The 16,046-nt window shown below is 37.1% G+C and overlaps 1 protein-coding gene across 1 annotated transcript; it reads right to left on the reverse strand.

Moving 5' to 3' along the window:
- Window positions 1-1,518: 1,518 nt before the first annotated feature.
- On the reverse strand, window positions 1,519-15,033 carry LOC132839099 (adhesion G protein-coupled receptor E3-like). Its single transcript, XM_060859879.1, has 19 exons — window positions 14,812-15,033; window positions 14,520-14,706; window positions 13,413-13,526; window positions 11,348-11,793; window positions 10,842-10,919; window positions 9,783-9,939; window positions 9,581-9,691; window positions 8,346-8,527; window positions 6,946-7,104; window positions 6,521-6,598; window positions 6,226-6,409; window positions 5,947-6,057; window positions 5,401-5,582; window positions 5,157-5,315; window positions 3,386-3,586; window positions 2,645-2,877; window positions 2,355-2,421; window positions 1,990-2,262; window positions 1,519-1,862 (listed from the first exon to the last, which is right to left on the reverse strand). The coding sequence occupies exons 4-19, from the start codon at window positions 11,468-11,470 to the stop codon at window positions 1,767-1,769; spliced, it is 2,394 nt and encodes a 797-aa protein (XP_060715862.1). The 5' UTR covers window positions 11,471-11,793; window positions 13,413-13,526; window positions 14,520-14,706; window positions 14,812-15,033; the 3' UTR covers window positions 1,519-1,766.
- Window positions 15,034-16,046: the final 1,013 nt, after the last annotated feature.

Below are 16,046 nucleotides of genomic sequence, written 5' to 3' on the forward strand. Positions count from 1 at the left end.
TTCAGCTGATTTTCCCATAATAGCAAGTCCTGATTTCACATCACACCTTTCCTACAGAGAAGTCAGCAGAGGAAGTATTTAAACAACGTATTGTTGTACATGTAAATGTTCTACTTTACGGACAGCATTGCATTCACAAGAATGTAGCTGGTTACACAAATTTGTTTGTATGTACATTTGTACATTATTTTAGCTGATCAAAGCAGCTTGTACATAAACAAGTTTCCAGTGAAGTTTGCTAGCAAGCAAGCAAATCAGTAGGTTGGACATGCAAACGCAACCCTTATTATAGAAGTACAATTTCTTTCCTTATCCATTAACTAAGTCTTTTATATAAACACAACTATTATTATGGCTCTTACAGTTTTAGTATAATCATTTTGAGTGGTCTACTCAGAAGATTTGAAGCCTTTAAACTAGAATTACTGTGAAAACAGGACATTAACTGGTTATTAAGATTATATATAAATGTTTAAGATCCATTAAAAGTTAAAACCGTATGACACAAATATTAAACCAAATCACTCGCTAAGTGGTGAGAACTCTAATAACTCAGTGGTGCCACATACTCACTGATGGGTCTTTCTGATCATTTAAATGCTGCATCTGATGCATTAAACTGAAATCCAAACCCCTCGTATTATTAAGAAGTAGGAATGAACTCGTTTCCTACATCATACTGTTTTACGACAGATGTTAAACTTGGGTATTGTGCAACTTTCTTCTTTAAAAAACATAATCAGTTTGTATTTTGATGCCCTGATAGAGAACAGAGAAAAGCCTACAGATACAGTCATTCATTCATTCATTCATTCATTCATCTTCTACCGCTTATCCGAACTACCTCGGGTCACGGGGAGCCTGTGCCTATCTCAGGCGTCATCGGGCATCAAGGCAGGATACACCCTGGACGGAGTGCCAACCCATTGCAGGGCACACACACACACACTCATTCACTCACACAATCACACACTAGGGACAATTTTTCCAGAGATGCCAATCAACCTACCATGCATGTCTTTGGACCGGGGGAGGAAACCGGAGTACCCGGAGGACACCCCCGAGGCACGGGGAGAACATGCAAACTCCACACACACAAGGCGGAGGCGGGAATCGAACCCCGACCCTGGAGGTGTGAGGCGAACGTGCTAACCACTAAGCCACTGTGCCCCCCTCCTACAGATACATGATGTAGCTTATTCAACACTATATTTATTACATATCAATTTAAAATAAGTTTCACAAAATGAATAAGTTCAAATAGTTACATTTTTATGATCTTTTAAATCAATCATTCTTAAAATCAACAGTTTTACAATTTTTGATTAGCTTGGTATAGACCTAGGAAAAAATATATACACTTAAAATATTTCTTTACTTGTGTTACCCAAGACAAGTAATTAGAGGTCTAATGATACATCTGGCAAAAAAGAGACATTTTCTTAAACTTAAACTGAATTGTGACTTGTGTAACGTTACATGTCTAAAAAATATATAAATACAGTTAAAATCCTTCTATATTTTACAGTGACTCAATGATTCTATTTTTTTTTTATTTAAAGGGCCTTTGTTTACTAGACCTATATATTACACTTGCTACTGTTTTTCTATTATCTACTGTACATTTTTCACCATTCATTCTAAACATTGAAATCTTGCGTTATGTAAAAATAAAATCAAAAACAACTGAAAAAAATTCTCATAGAATCCTTCAAAAATAAAAAATAAATGGAGTCACTATTACTCAGCCCTTATTAGTTGTCCTGTTAATCTTCTGCTTGTCCCCTGACACTCCTAGAGGTTCCTACTGGATTGTTGGAGAAGCACAAAACACACATAACATTCCTGCACTTCTGCCTGACCTGGAAATGGATGAAGAGAGACCAAAGTGTTTAAATTTGCAGCATCCCACAATGTGGGGTATCAAAAGTAAACTAATAAACACACATTAGATTCATGTAAAGTAACAGGTGTAAGGCGAAGGCTGACCTCTTGGTTGAAGAGACAGTGGATGAGGAAGATGAAGGTACCCTGCTGGGAGTTAAGGAACTGGAAGGCGTGATATAAAGCTCCGTTCTTGCTGGGAATGTACAGGAATATCAAGTAGCAAACAAGAATGATAAACTGAGTCAGGCTCCTGAGCATCAGGCATATGATCAGGTTCTTCTCAGCAGAGGAACTCGTGTGCAAGATTTCATTCTTCAACTTCTTAAGAGTGACGATCATGATGATAACAGTAATGAGGCAGGGGACCAGATTTAACTGCACAGGGAAAAGGAAATAGAGGCCACATGTAAACATAGCGACTGATCTACATCAGACATTTGATGCTAGTTCTAATAAAAGTGACGTACTGTAAAAGTGAAAACAACAGGACCTGCAAAAATAAATATCAGATTTTCATCCTCCACAAACCAGCATCTAGACAGAGAACAAACATTTGTTTTTATTTAATTCGTTTACATGGAGCCAAAACTAATACAAGTCAAACAAATAGAACGAGTGTCTTTACATAAATCTGTGATTTGCAGTTGTTCTGCTATTCTGCTGTTCCAGAAAATGAGTCAACTCTTACTGACCAATCATAAGCTTGATTTGAACTGTGCTGTACATCAGCTGTGTGATAAACTCAATTCAGACTCACTCTTCATCGATGTAATCGTCAGGAAAGCGAACAGCAGACATGCCCAGTACACCCAGTGGAGTAAGATATCCAATCACAATTAACCATTTCCAGCTAAACACTTGCTCTGAGATTGACGTGATATTAGAAAGGTTCTTCATAAAGTTGTAGAGCAGCACAGCTTCAATGAACATCCACACAAACACAGACATTAAAAAATACCACTGGAATCCAGCCAGCACTGCACGCAGTTGCTAGAGAGAGAGAGAGAGAGAGAGAGAGAGAGAGAGAGAGAGAGAGAGAGAGAGAGAGAGAGAGAGAGAGAGAGAGAGAGAGAGAGAGAGAGAGAGAGAGACAGGAGAAGGAGAGCGAGAGACAGACGGACAGAGAAAGAGAGAGAGAGAAAGAGAGAGAGAGAGAGAGAGACAGAGAGAGAATAGACAGATCATAACGGTCAGCGGATGCAAGGAACAAAACATTCTATTATACACTATTACAAGAAATAATTAACGACAGCCATGTGAAATTGTGACTGTGAAAGTGTTAATTGCAGCACTATTCCCAAATATTTATTATAATAAAATATAAATTATTAATAAATATTTAATATTTCTTTTCTTTTTTTTTTCAATAATAGAATGTACCACTCTGTGTTTTATCCTTTTATAGTTACGTTTATCGTCTGTGAAACACGGAACGTCTTCTTATCATTTAAGTTTAAATTTCCAGTCTTAGTTTTGCTTTCTCATGAAGAAAACTCACCAGGGATTGAATGTTGGCCAGGAAAAGAGTCTTGATCAGGCTGAGAAAGTGAAACAGCAGAAGGTTTATGCATAGGTTTATCAGGGCTGCGTTGGTCACTGGGTTCCGTGAATAAAGGGATAATGTCACTATAGACAAGCTCAGGAATACGAGTCCCACTATTATAGCCACAGCAATCAGCGTGTTTATGACATGGTCACTCTGCAAATAAATAGACCAGTTAGCACCAGTGACACTGTTGACACTATGCCTATTCACACACACACACACACACACACACAAACACACACACACACATATGTATTATATAGTATTTGGACACTGGTGCATATATCCACTTTGAATTTACATGTAATGTCTTTGTGCTTAAGATGTTAAGATGTCTAAAATGCAAACTTAATATTGAAATTGATTCGGGCTTTATTTTATTTTATATATACTATTAGTTATATATATATATATATATATATATATATATGGACTCCAAAACACCTCTGAAGGTATGCTGCAGATCCTTTGACTCCTGTAAGAGGCCAATGCCATAGATTACTGAATTCGGTTTGAATTGAACAAGTGAACTTGGTTTGCAGCAATGTTTAGGTAGGTGTTACGTGTCAAAGTAACATTCACATGAACGGCAGGACCAAAGAACTTGACTACGTCTCATATGCATCCTTGTGCCATCTCTACTTCAGGCAAGTTATGAACATGCACCCATCAAGATCATCAAGACACCTTACATTTACAGCATTTAGCAGATGCCCTTATCCAGAGCGACTTTCATTTTATCTCACTTTTATACAGCTGTGCAAGTGAGGGTTAAGGGCCTTGCACAGGGGCCCAGCAGTGGCTGCACGAATTGAACTCACAATCTTCTGATTGGTAGCCCAACACCTTAACCACTAGGCTACCACATCCCACCTTCTTCCTCATGACAAGAAGATAAAAGTGAAGCCAGAAGGCAGAGAGATTACAATGTGCTCAAAGCCAGAGGGTAAAGAAGAACTACCTTTGGTGAAGCCAGAAGTCAGAGCGACCATGATGGTGGTAAAGCCAAGAGGTGAGAGACGAAGCTGGGGGATGTTGCAGCCTAATGGCTAAGGTTTTGGATTACTGATTGGAAGTTTGCAAATCCCACGTCCACCAAGGACCTTTTAATTTCAAACACATGGTACAGAATTTTTAACAATAAAAATATTTCCAAATTAAGCCCAAATTTGACCCAATGGTACTCTTCTGCAGTTGTAGCTCATGTGTCTTAAGTTTCATTGTGATGTCTGTAATGAGGGTCTGTAATGATGTCTGTAATTGTCTGCTAGTCCGTCACAGGACACTAATCGTTGTATACCTCAATGATTTTTGAAATGTAAAAGCGTTGTTCTTGGTTATCTTTTTTCTGATCTCCATTCGCTTTCCATTCAGTGGTTGTCTTTTATCTCTACTCCTGTTTGTGGTCTCCATGGACAGGATATCAAGATGCTAAATGGAGATCTAACCAGTATGGAGGTGGATAGTAGCTCAGAGTTAAAAAAAAAAAAAAAAAAAAGCTCTGATCTACCAAAAAATGATGGGTTATAAAAACCTCACTGAATTGGTTATAGGAACTAAGTTTGAGCTTCCCCATGTAACAGTAAAAAATACAAAGCTGTAACCTAAAATACATTTGATCTGATTTTCTGATCTGTTTTTCCTGCATTTTCAAACCACAATATTTCTTTTATGGTTTATGTGTGGTTTAATGTGTATGTGTAAAAAAAAAAAAAAGACTTACACTGCATGGGTCAGTCTGCAGGATGAGAGCAAACGTAGCTATGTGATCACATGAGCACTCTGTGTGAGTGATGTTAAACTTTATGATGCTACAACCAGCATTAAGCCATGTGTCTGTCTTCCAATACACACAGGAGAGAATGTCTTTAGGCTTGAACTCCTAGTCAGTGGGTAAGAAGGTTAAACATACTGAAAATGATTAGTAAAACAAATCATGAAACAATGGATCAAGACAAATAACTTACGTAAAAATGTTTGAAGGTGATTTTTAGAGGGTTGGTGAGGGTTGTGTTGGCAGTTTTGGGAAGAGAAGCAGACACCACAGTGGACATCATGGTCTTATTTGTTCTTGTAATTCTCTTAAAGAAAGTAGGTTTCAGGGTTTTTTCCCAATTGGTGTAACTCATGAGGGACACAGCAGCTGATCCTAAAGTTATAATAATGTTGAAGTTAATAAAAAAATTAAGTCTCTGTACAATCTTTTAAATCAATGCCTTCACTTATTTTCTTCATTTAGTTTTGGTACAGAAAACAAAAGACTGTTACTGCTTTACCCCGTTACAGTTTTACCCCGTTACAGTTTTACCCCTTACTCCTTGCTGTTATTTGCCCTTGCCCTTTGATTGTATCAACTTTGTGCTTTGAAAAAAAGAGTTTCAGGTTCATAAAACCAGACATTTAAAAAGTGAAAGTGAAACTAAATTTAAATAGTGAAAGTGAAACTAAATTCATTTTAATTATTATTATATTCAGATATTTAATTAATTATATAATGAAAGATAATACCACACCATTGTTGTTTGTTGAAATTTCAGCAAAATTGATATCCACAGAAGCATATTGTGTACAGAGTTGAAGAATTTTACTTGAGGAAATATTAGGTGCAACCACTATGGTAACGTCTAAAAGGATAGAAAGTCGGTGTAGATTTAGCTGTCTTCAAATGGGAATATATTCAAAGCAAAATAAATAAATAAATACATTTAAAAATCTATCAAATAAAATGAGTTGTCTGGTAGTTTATATTATGAAATAAACAAAAAAACTTTGTTAAAAAAGTGCTCTTGTACCTAAATCTTGTACAGACAAGCTGATGTTGATGGAAGGATTCCTTTTTCTCACCAGTGTAGACACCAGTTGCTCAGTTACATTCAATACAGCATCTCCATAGGATGCGAGAAGATTTTGATCAAAAACTTTGCCTATCATACGAGTCGTGAGATTCATTATGACGTACAAATAATTTTTCACCATCTGTCCAACAGGTGGAGAAACATCCATGAGTCCATTTATAAATTAAATGACCATGTGCTCCAAAAAGGGAATGATATTTATAATCAAGGAAATAACACAAACATCTCTTACCTCTTGTGGTAAATCTGGATGAATTTCAAAAGGAATTTGATACAGGAAGCCCAGTGTGCATGATCTTGACAAATAATCCTAGAAAAAAAATGCTTCTTTACAATAAGAATTGAGAAACAAATGTCATTATGCAATAAAAAAAACACACAGCACTCTTCCGTTCTTAATCCTCACTCCTTCTCATGTAAATAAAGTTCTCTCTGGAGTCTAAATTGCACATATTAAAAGCCCCATGCTCTGACACATACAAGAAATCACATACAGCACATTACACACTGAACACTATGCCTAAATAGTGCTGTAGGTAATAACATATTCAAGGTTGTAAATACAGGTCATCTGATCTCCTCAATGTTCCTCATACTGCTGCTAATATTTAAATCCTGTTCATGTACACATGCAATGTTCAGAGACAGTTGTCTTACCTTGCATGGATCAGACTGCACGATGAGAGCAAAGGTCCCTAAGCGATTACATGAGCACACAGTGTGACTGCTATTGGTCTTTGTGATGTTACAGTCTTTTGAAACCCATCTGTGTTTCTCCCAGTACACACAGGAGAGAATATGGTAGGGTGCTACCTCCTTGGCAACAGTAAAGGAAGAAAGAATAAACCTTTTAATAATCTTTTAATCGAGCACCTTATAATAGTCAGGTTGTGATCCAGGGAACACACGGTGAATATACACCCTGCTCATCATACATACATGTATTTACACCTGGGGCAATTTATGATAGCCAATCCACCTCCCACATGATTTTGAACAGTGGGAGGAAACAAATCTGGAAGGAGAGAAGGTATGAAATACTGCAGAGCTAGTAAACAGAGCTTGGGACATGAATCTGTGAGACACCACCAGTGTGTGCTGTGCCACCTGGTTAGGCCATTATTTAAAATATATTCAATTTATTGTGCTCAGCTGCACAGCAGGACCCAACACTCTACATGTAGCATGAGAGATGAAGGGAGCCGATCATTGATTACATCAAGATTTTATAGACAGAACATCATCAATCATTGGCTCAAAAGTACCGCATGCTCATCTCCTGACCAAGCTAATCTGACCAGGCCGTCTTCTAGAAGGCCTACTAGAAGATTTACTGGATGTTGTTTATGGACAACTCGTCTCCAGTCCCTATTGCCCTTGTCATAATCTTTAACAAAACAACTGATGACAACGTCAGTCTCTGGTCATGACGCATACAAGGTACAAGCATAGGAGGACAAAGCCTTATGAACATCTTTAGATTAGAAATTTCCACCACTATATATATATATATATATATATATATATATATATATATATATATATATATATATATATATATATATATATATCGTCGCTGTCAGACGGAATCCTCGTATCTCCAAAAACGTTATTTTTTAGGAAATTAAAAAAACGCCGTACCTTATCTGCAGTGCACAGGGTTTAGTCCGCGTTGCAGTGGATTGTCTTGCGCTAAATTCCTGTCCTCAGACGAGCACCAGAACTAGCGGGGGTCAAGATTTTTTTTTCTTTGAGCCCAATGTTTTGAAGACATTTACCTCAGAAGACGTGTTGATTCGTTGCAACTCTTCTTGAGGAGAAATATGCCGTGCTATGCAAGCTATTTTCAAGACTTTAGATTGGTTAATAACTTGTAAAAATAACAGACCCACGTGGGGACTGACCAATAGCATCGATATGTGAAAAAATATGAAATTGACCAAATTTGGACATACAAGGTTTCCGCCCGACAGCGAGGATATATATACAGCCATTATTTAAAATAGATTTTAAACATACAACAAAAGAACAACACTTTTAAAGTACAAATAACTGACTTTGATGTGCTTCAGGGTGAAGCTGACAGGTTCAGTTATGTTGGTGTTGGTGGCATTGGGAAGTGTTGCTGACACCACCATGGATATAATGGTTTTCTTTGTGTCTGTAAATGTTTTGATGAAGGTAGGTTTTAATATGTCTGCCATGTCAGTGTAGCTCATGAAGGCCACAGCAACTCGTCCTGTAGGTACAATGACACTGAAGTTTAGATTATATTAGAACAGCATTAAAATTTTTATAGTCCCTTTTTATAAATCTGCTTGCTGAAACTCGTTCATTCACTCATCTTCTACCGCTTATCCTAACTACCTCGGGTCACGGGGAGCCTGTGCCTATCTCAGGCGTCATCGGGCATCAAGGCAGGATACACCCTGGACGGAGTGCCAACACATCACAGGGCACACACACACTCCGGACAAGTTTTTCCAGAGATGCCAATCAACCTACCATGCATGTCTTTGGACCGGGGGAGGAAACCAGAGTAACCAGAGAAAACCCCCGAGGCACGGGGAGAACATGCAAATTCCACACACACAAGGCGGAGGTGGGAATCGAACCCCCAACCCTGGAGGTGTGTAACCACTATATGGTATATATCTATGGATGAGTAGAATATACACTTAACGTCTGGCTCATTTTGGCTTTACAGCTTCAGGGTCAGCAGATTAACCCATAGTTCAGGTTGCTGTATTGGATGCATCTATGTGTACATGTGTTTATTTATACTTTATTTAAAAAAATAATCACTACTATGACTAATAAATTGGTGTAGTATTCTACTATTCTTATTATAGCATTCTGGCTATGACATATTATATCAAATGATAACATGCCAATACCTGAACACTTTACTACCAAATAACTTTTAATGCATGAGAATTATTTAATGCATCATTGTTGTAAACCTACATTAAAATATGTTAAAGCTAGAAAAACATTCAGAAACCTTTACATTTTACATTTAATTACTACACAATAATACTTTTTCTCTAGTTTAATTTGACCTTTAATTTGACATACAAGGCGGAGGCGGGAATCGTACCCCCAAACCCTGGAGGTGTGAGGCGAACGTGCTAACCACTAAGCCACCATGCCCCCCTTGCTGAAACTTTCTTGAAATAAATAGTTTTTTTAGTGAAATAAAAACAAAAACAAAAAAAAAACATCAACGGACAGATCTGACAGAAACAGAGTTATGCATATGATATTAAGCATTTAAAGTTCATTACGATACCTTTGTTTTCATTAAAATTTGCAGTTAGATTGATATCCATAGAGGCATGACTTGTGATGAGACGGAGGTTTGTCGAGAAGTCTTGCGGTTCAACTGTGATAACCTGAAGCTCTGGAAAGAAAGAAATCAAAATTAGATTCATGTAAATGTACACTGTAGGACATAGGTGTAGTGTTATAGAATTTATAAACTGGTTTTATACCGAAAGTGTGGAGAGAGATGCTGATGGTTTTGTTTTTCTGCACCAGGGCTGACGCCAATTTCTCAGTAACGTCCATTAAAATATTCCCGTAGGAATCGTAGGTTTTCATCTCATTAGAAGTAAGATTCATTATTATGGTCAAATATTTTTGTACATTCTAGCAGACAAACAGAAAGACTCTCATGAGTATGTAGAATAAGATGAGCACACTTTCCATAAATACATTTATGTTTACCAGTATTGGGCAGTAATGCGTTACTGTAACGCAGTTACTTTTGACAGTAACTAACACTCTAACGCATTACTTTTTAAATAAAGTAACTCCGTTACCGTTACCATACGGTGCGTTTGTCCGTTACTTTTTTAAATGAATTCATTTTGCCTGAAGTGTAGCCTACAGCCTAACCTGTTTACAGCAGTGACGCATTGTAGGATTGGTTGATGCCAACCTGAAACACGAAGACGCCGCACTGTGGGTGTGTTTCCGTTTATTCAAGTATGCACTGCAGTAATGACGAGTCGAGGCAAGAGCAAGACGAGTTTCTCAAAGTGGAAATATGCTCATTATTTCACTTTAGTTGAGCATAAAGACAAAAACCTTTTAGTCAAATGTAAGCTGTGTCTTTCTGGTTCGAAGGTTCTATCTACTGCGATAAACAGCAACTTCAATCTGGAGGTAGAAACTACATGCCTCGACGAAGCTAGAATCTAACCCTGTGTCGGTGGACACACTTGGAGTGAGTCAAACCCCTCCAGCCAAACAACAGTGACTAGATTTTAACCGGACTGTTAGTCAGAGACAGTTTTGTGTTTGTATAGAGTCTATATTATTGACCATAACCCATAAAAGGGCATTAATGGGAACATTAAAGAACGTTCTTTAAAAAAGTAACTAAAAAGTTACTTTTAACAGTGACGCGTAACTTTTTGGAGTAAGTAATCAACAAAGTAATTGAGTTGAATGAAGTAACTAGTAATGGTAACTAGTTACTATTTCTTAGTAACTAGCACAACACTGATGTTTACAATATGAAACTTACTGCACCAAACTCGTCTCACCTCCTGTGATAAGTCTTGAGGAATGTTATACTGAATTTGCTCCAGGAACTGCTTTGCACACTGTACTGTCAAATTAAACTAGAGAAAAAGTATTATTGTGTAGTAATTAAATGTAAAATGTAAAGGTTTCTGAATGTTTTTCTAGCTTTAACATATTTTAATGTAGGTTTACAACAATGATGCATTAAATAATTCTCATGCATTAAAAGTTATTTGGTAGTAAAGTGTTCAGGTATTGGCATGTTATCATTTGATATAATATGTCATAGCCAGAATGCTATAATAAGAATAGTAGAATACTACACCAATTTATTAGTCATAGTAGTGATTATTTTTTTAAATAAAGTATAAATAAACACATGTACACATAGATGCATCCAATACAGCAACCTGAACTATGGGTTAATCTGCTGACCCTGAAGCTGTAAAGCCAAAATGAGCCAGACGTTAAGTGTATATTCTACTCATCCATAGATATATACCATATATACACACACAGCTCTTACCTTGCATGGGTCAGTCTGACTGATAACAGCTAAAGTCGTCATACTTTGACACGAGCACACGGTGTGAGTGTTGTTCGTCTGTATGATCGAACACGTATTCCATGTGTTTGTCTTCCAGTTCATACAAGAAAGGATGGCCTGGGGGTTTAAAGGCTAACCAAATAAGAAAAAAAAGATATTGTTAAAAACAACAGTTTAAAGTGTTTATATTTAAATTTAAATGCTTATTATTGATTTTTCGTAGAGATTTTTCAAAGTAACCATGATGTGTTTGAGGGTGAAGTTGACTGGCTTGGTGAGGTATGTGTTGGTGGTTTGTTGAAATATTGCTGACACCACATTTGACATCACTGTGGTTGTAGATTCTCTGGTCAGTGTGTTGAAAAAGCTCTGTTTAAGGATGTCCGACATGTTGGTGTAGCTCATGAAGGCCACTGCAGTGGATTCTGAAGTTAAAAAAAAAACAAAAAAAACATAGATTTTCTTAAATACTTCAGTAAGCTATGAAATTTCATGACATAATATACCATCATATATGGTTTACTTATCATCAGAGATCTAAAGCAGCCATATGCTGGGTCAGAAAAAAATAAGAACTATATTACAACTTTTGAGCATAGAGTGATATTTTTCATTTTGCTGAATAGATACTTGGATACTGTCATATTATTATTATTATTATTATTATTATTATTATTATTATTATTATTATTATTATTAGTAGTAGTAGTAGTAGTAGTAGTAGTAGTATACAGGACAGTGGTGAGACCGGCCATGCTGTATGGTTTAGAGACAGTGTCACTGAAGAAGAGACAGGAGTCAGAGCTAGAGGTAGCCGAGCTGAAGATGTTGAGGTTCTCTTTGGGAGTGACAAGATTTGGACAGGATTAGGAACGAGTACATCAGAGGGACAACACATGTTGGACGTCGCTCAGCCCTCTCTGGCTACGCCGCCGCGTGCCTTGCTCCCCCCACCTGCCTCGCCGTGTGCCTTGCTCCCCCCACCTGCCTCACCATGTGCCTTGCTCCCCCCCCCTGCCTCGCCGTGTGTCTTGCTCCCCCCACCTGCCTCGCTGTGTGCCTTGCTCCCCCCTCCTGGACCCTGTCGGGATTGTCAAGACAGATTGGCATGTCGGGAGCTGCGCCTCGGGTGGGGTGGGGGGTGGGGTTGTTTGGGGGGGGGTTACTGTCAGGACTCAGCCCGGACTTTGGCCATGTGCTTTTTGTTTACATTCTGTGTTCTCATGTCTGCCCCACCCTTGTCTCTTCCTCCCCGCCTCTGTACACCTGTCCCTCATGTGTCTGATAATTATTAGTAGTATTTAGTTAAGCCACATTGCCTTGTGCAGCGCGGAATCCTTTGTTTTGTCTTATCGTTTTTGGTTTGTTGTCTGATGTCGTGTCTGTGTTTCATGTTTTTTAATTATTAAACCTGTTTTTCTTTTACGCTATCCGGCATTTGGGTCTTTTATCCCTGTGTTTATGACAGGCAAGCATATTGCCAGAGCATGTAACTACCAGATCCTTTTAGATGATCGGTATTAAGAAGACAAAGAAGTCAAAGAAAACAACAATATTTCTTTGAATTGCTAAGCTACAATCAGGGCTAATGGAGATGCAAATAAGATACTTTGCAATAGTCTTTGCCCATACTACAGCTGGATTGGATTTGTTTGCTCTTGGTTCTGCAGACAAATCCTTCAAGATCATTTAAGCTGCCCATGGAGAATGACCGTTAATATTCAGTCACTACAAGTTCTACCAGTCGGACCCAAGACAATCGGTTTAATATTCCATCTGGAAAAATGGTCTGTGTTCGTCATGAGTCTGAATTGAATATGGTGCTTCAACCACAACCTCATGAAGTTTGGCACTGTCTCCTACCCTGCAGTACCTTCATATGATTGGGGTTGACTCATGTGGGGCTTTTGCATGTGACTTAAATCAGGTTGTATCCAAAACTAAAGTTCTTTGAAACTTTGAACTACAAAACTACAAAAATCTGAGTTGAATTTATCTTTAGTTGAATGCACCTTTAGAAGAGAAAAAAGCAACTGTACTGTACCATCTTTAGATGTTGAAAGTCCAGTGAGATCAATCTGCACAGATGAACTGTTTGTGTTGAGTTGCAGGATGTTAGTGCTGTTGACGTTACGCCCGAGTTTGAGTACTTGAACCTCTAGAGAGATATAGATATAGATATAGATCTGAGTCAGCTGCGTTTAAAATCTATATTGATAAAAATAAATATTCACTTCCACTCCTAACCTTGTGCATTTAGTTTGGTATTTAGTTCAGCCTAATAAACATATTTATGTAATTGTATAGGCACTCAAAACACCACAGAATATGATTTATGGCCAATATAATACAAATATAATGCAATGAAATAATAATTGATGTAATGGAGAAACACTTAAAGCAACCTGGAACTATAATATACGGTTAGGTAAAAAAAAAAAAAAACTAAAAAGGGCACAGTGAATTAATGAGAGCACAAAAATCAGATTTTGCTGATTGGTTGATTTGGCCATATGCCAAAATAGTCCTTAATATGCAATACACATGCAGGTGAAATGTAAAGGAATGAGACTCATCCAGGTGATGTGGCTTCAATGAAGATCATCTAGATGGCATTGTATATTGGTACATGACGGGAAATGTGCCAGTTTTTTTCAGTATTCAGAAATTTGAGTTGATCCTCTGCACAGTGTGTACACAGTATGGGGTTGTCAGGAACTACTGGGACAATTCCCTGGCAGACCACCAGAGGGGGTGCTAACAGGTGTTTTGCTACAGCTTGTTTATACGTAATGAGGTTATGTCATGTGTTTACCCACTTGTTGTGTCATGCCCCTGTCTTTGTCAAGTGTATGTTCAATTTCTGGTTTGGTTTTTAGGCACTTTGTTATTGTTATTCGTGTTGTGTTGTATTATTATACATGTTTTGTCTATTTCATGTCATGTCTAAGTTATATCATGTTGTTAATAAAAGCAAGTACTCTTTTATCCTGCACTTGGGTCTGATTCACAGCATTGTGGGTGGTTGAACTCTGTGGAAGTTCTGGGTTCAATCCCCACCTTCGGTGGCGCCTTCCGACCGTCATTTTATTGTGAACTGACAACTGAAATGCCTCTGTGGTGTTCTGAATACCTTATTATTATTATGTACCTAAATTTTGGACAGATAATCTGATGGTCTTGAAGTTCTGAAATGAATTCTTCATCAGTGTAGACACCAATTCCTCGTTTGTGTTCAATATTTCCATTCCAAACAGTGCTAGCTCATTTGGGTCGGGAGCATGTTGCATCACACAAGCCGCAATATTCATGATCTGCTTTAAATAGTTTTCTACATCCTACTCAACAGGTAAAGAGATTAATTACACATTAATTACACATACAAATACAACAACAATCCTGTTCATCAAAGCATTTAGATTTGCACGTAGGAAATGTCTCACATTCTGAGGTGTGATGTACTGAATATTCTGCAGTCTTCTCACTGCATCCATTACATTAACCTAAATATAACAAAATAAGAATACATCAATTATGCAAAACGTGGAAACTCATTTTAGTGACCTATGTACTATTTATTCTTCTTATTGCTTTGTTTAATGCTAAAATTAATTAATGCTAAAATAAAACACAATCTCAAAGATTAATTTAATTAAAATAGTTAATTAAACTAAACACCACAGTCAGTGTATCTTCATGACCCATTCAGACATACCGGACATTCCAGTGGGATACCTGAAGAAAAAAAAGCATCCTTACAGAATTATAATCCTTCAAACATTCTGTAAAGTCTTTCAGACAGTCAAGCTATCACAGGTATACACCACATGAAGCAGGGAAACCACAGTACTCCATCTAATGTGCTCCTGAATCCTGTAGGCATCTAATAATAACAACCTTCAGTCCAGTTTACTGTAAAATGATTCCACTATGCAATAATATTTAAGATATGACAAAAACAATGGAAACCATCAGTTTATTGTTTGACTTATTACACAGTTGTGTGGATGCTGTTACTTACTGTATTGTTTATTAGCAACAGTAATAAATGAGTTCAGGATCAGCGCAGTGACAACTGTGGAGAGAAGAATCATAGGGATTTCATCAATTCACCAAAAGGAACTAATTTACTGACAAATCTAACATATTTTCTATAACACAGATGATTCTCTTTAATTTATTTTAGAAGATTAGATTGATTTATATTGAAAAAGTCCACAATCCAATGGAGATATCGTTCCAGTCATTAGGGAAAAAAACAAGGAGGAAATCAATGAAACATTTCAAACATTCCTTCAATCTAATGAGGAAAAGATCTCTAACGCTCTTAATCTCTGGATTTTATTAGTGCAACTGTTTAATAGATTAATCACTAAAATTAAAATGAATACTGTGTCTGTGTTACACTATATATACCCTGCACTCAACACCACTACAACACTATCCTTCATCAACAAAACACAACAACTATTAGAAACAGTTCCTTCACCAACCAGCTAGTGCTAATAATAATAATAATAATAATAATAATAATAATAATAATAATAATAATAATCATCATCATCATCATTATATTTCCTACACTAAACTAAAAACACACTTTTTGTACTATTCATTTTTGTCTACAGGTGAAAAACAAAAAAAAAGAAATGTCCTGAATGGTTAAAATATATAACTC

The sequence above is a fragment of the Tachysurus vachellii genome, chromosome 24 (genome assembly GCF_030014155.1).
Source record: "Tachysurus vachellii isolate PV-2020 chromosome 24, HZAU_Pvac_v1, whole genome shotgun sequence".
NCBI lineage: Eukaryota > Metazoa > Chordata > Actinopteri > Siluriformes > Bagridae > Tachysurus > Tachysurus vachellii.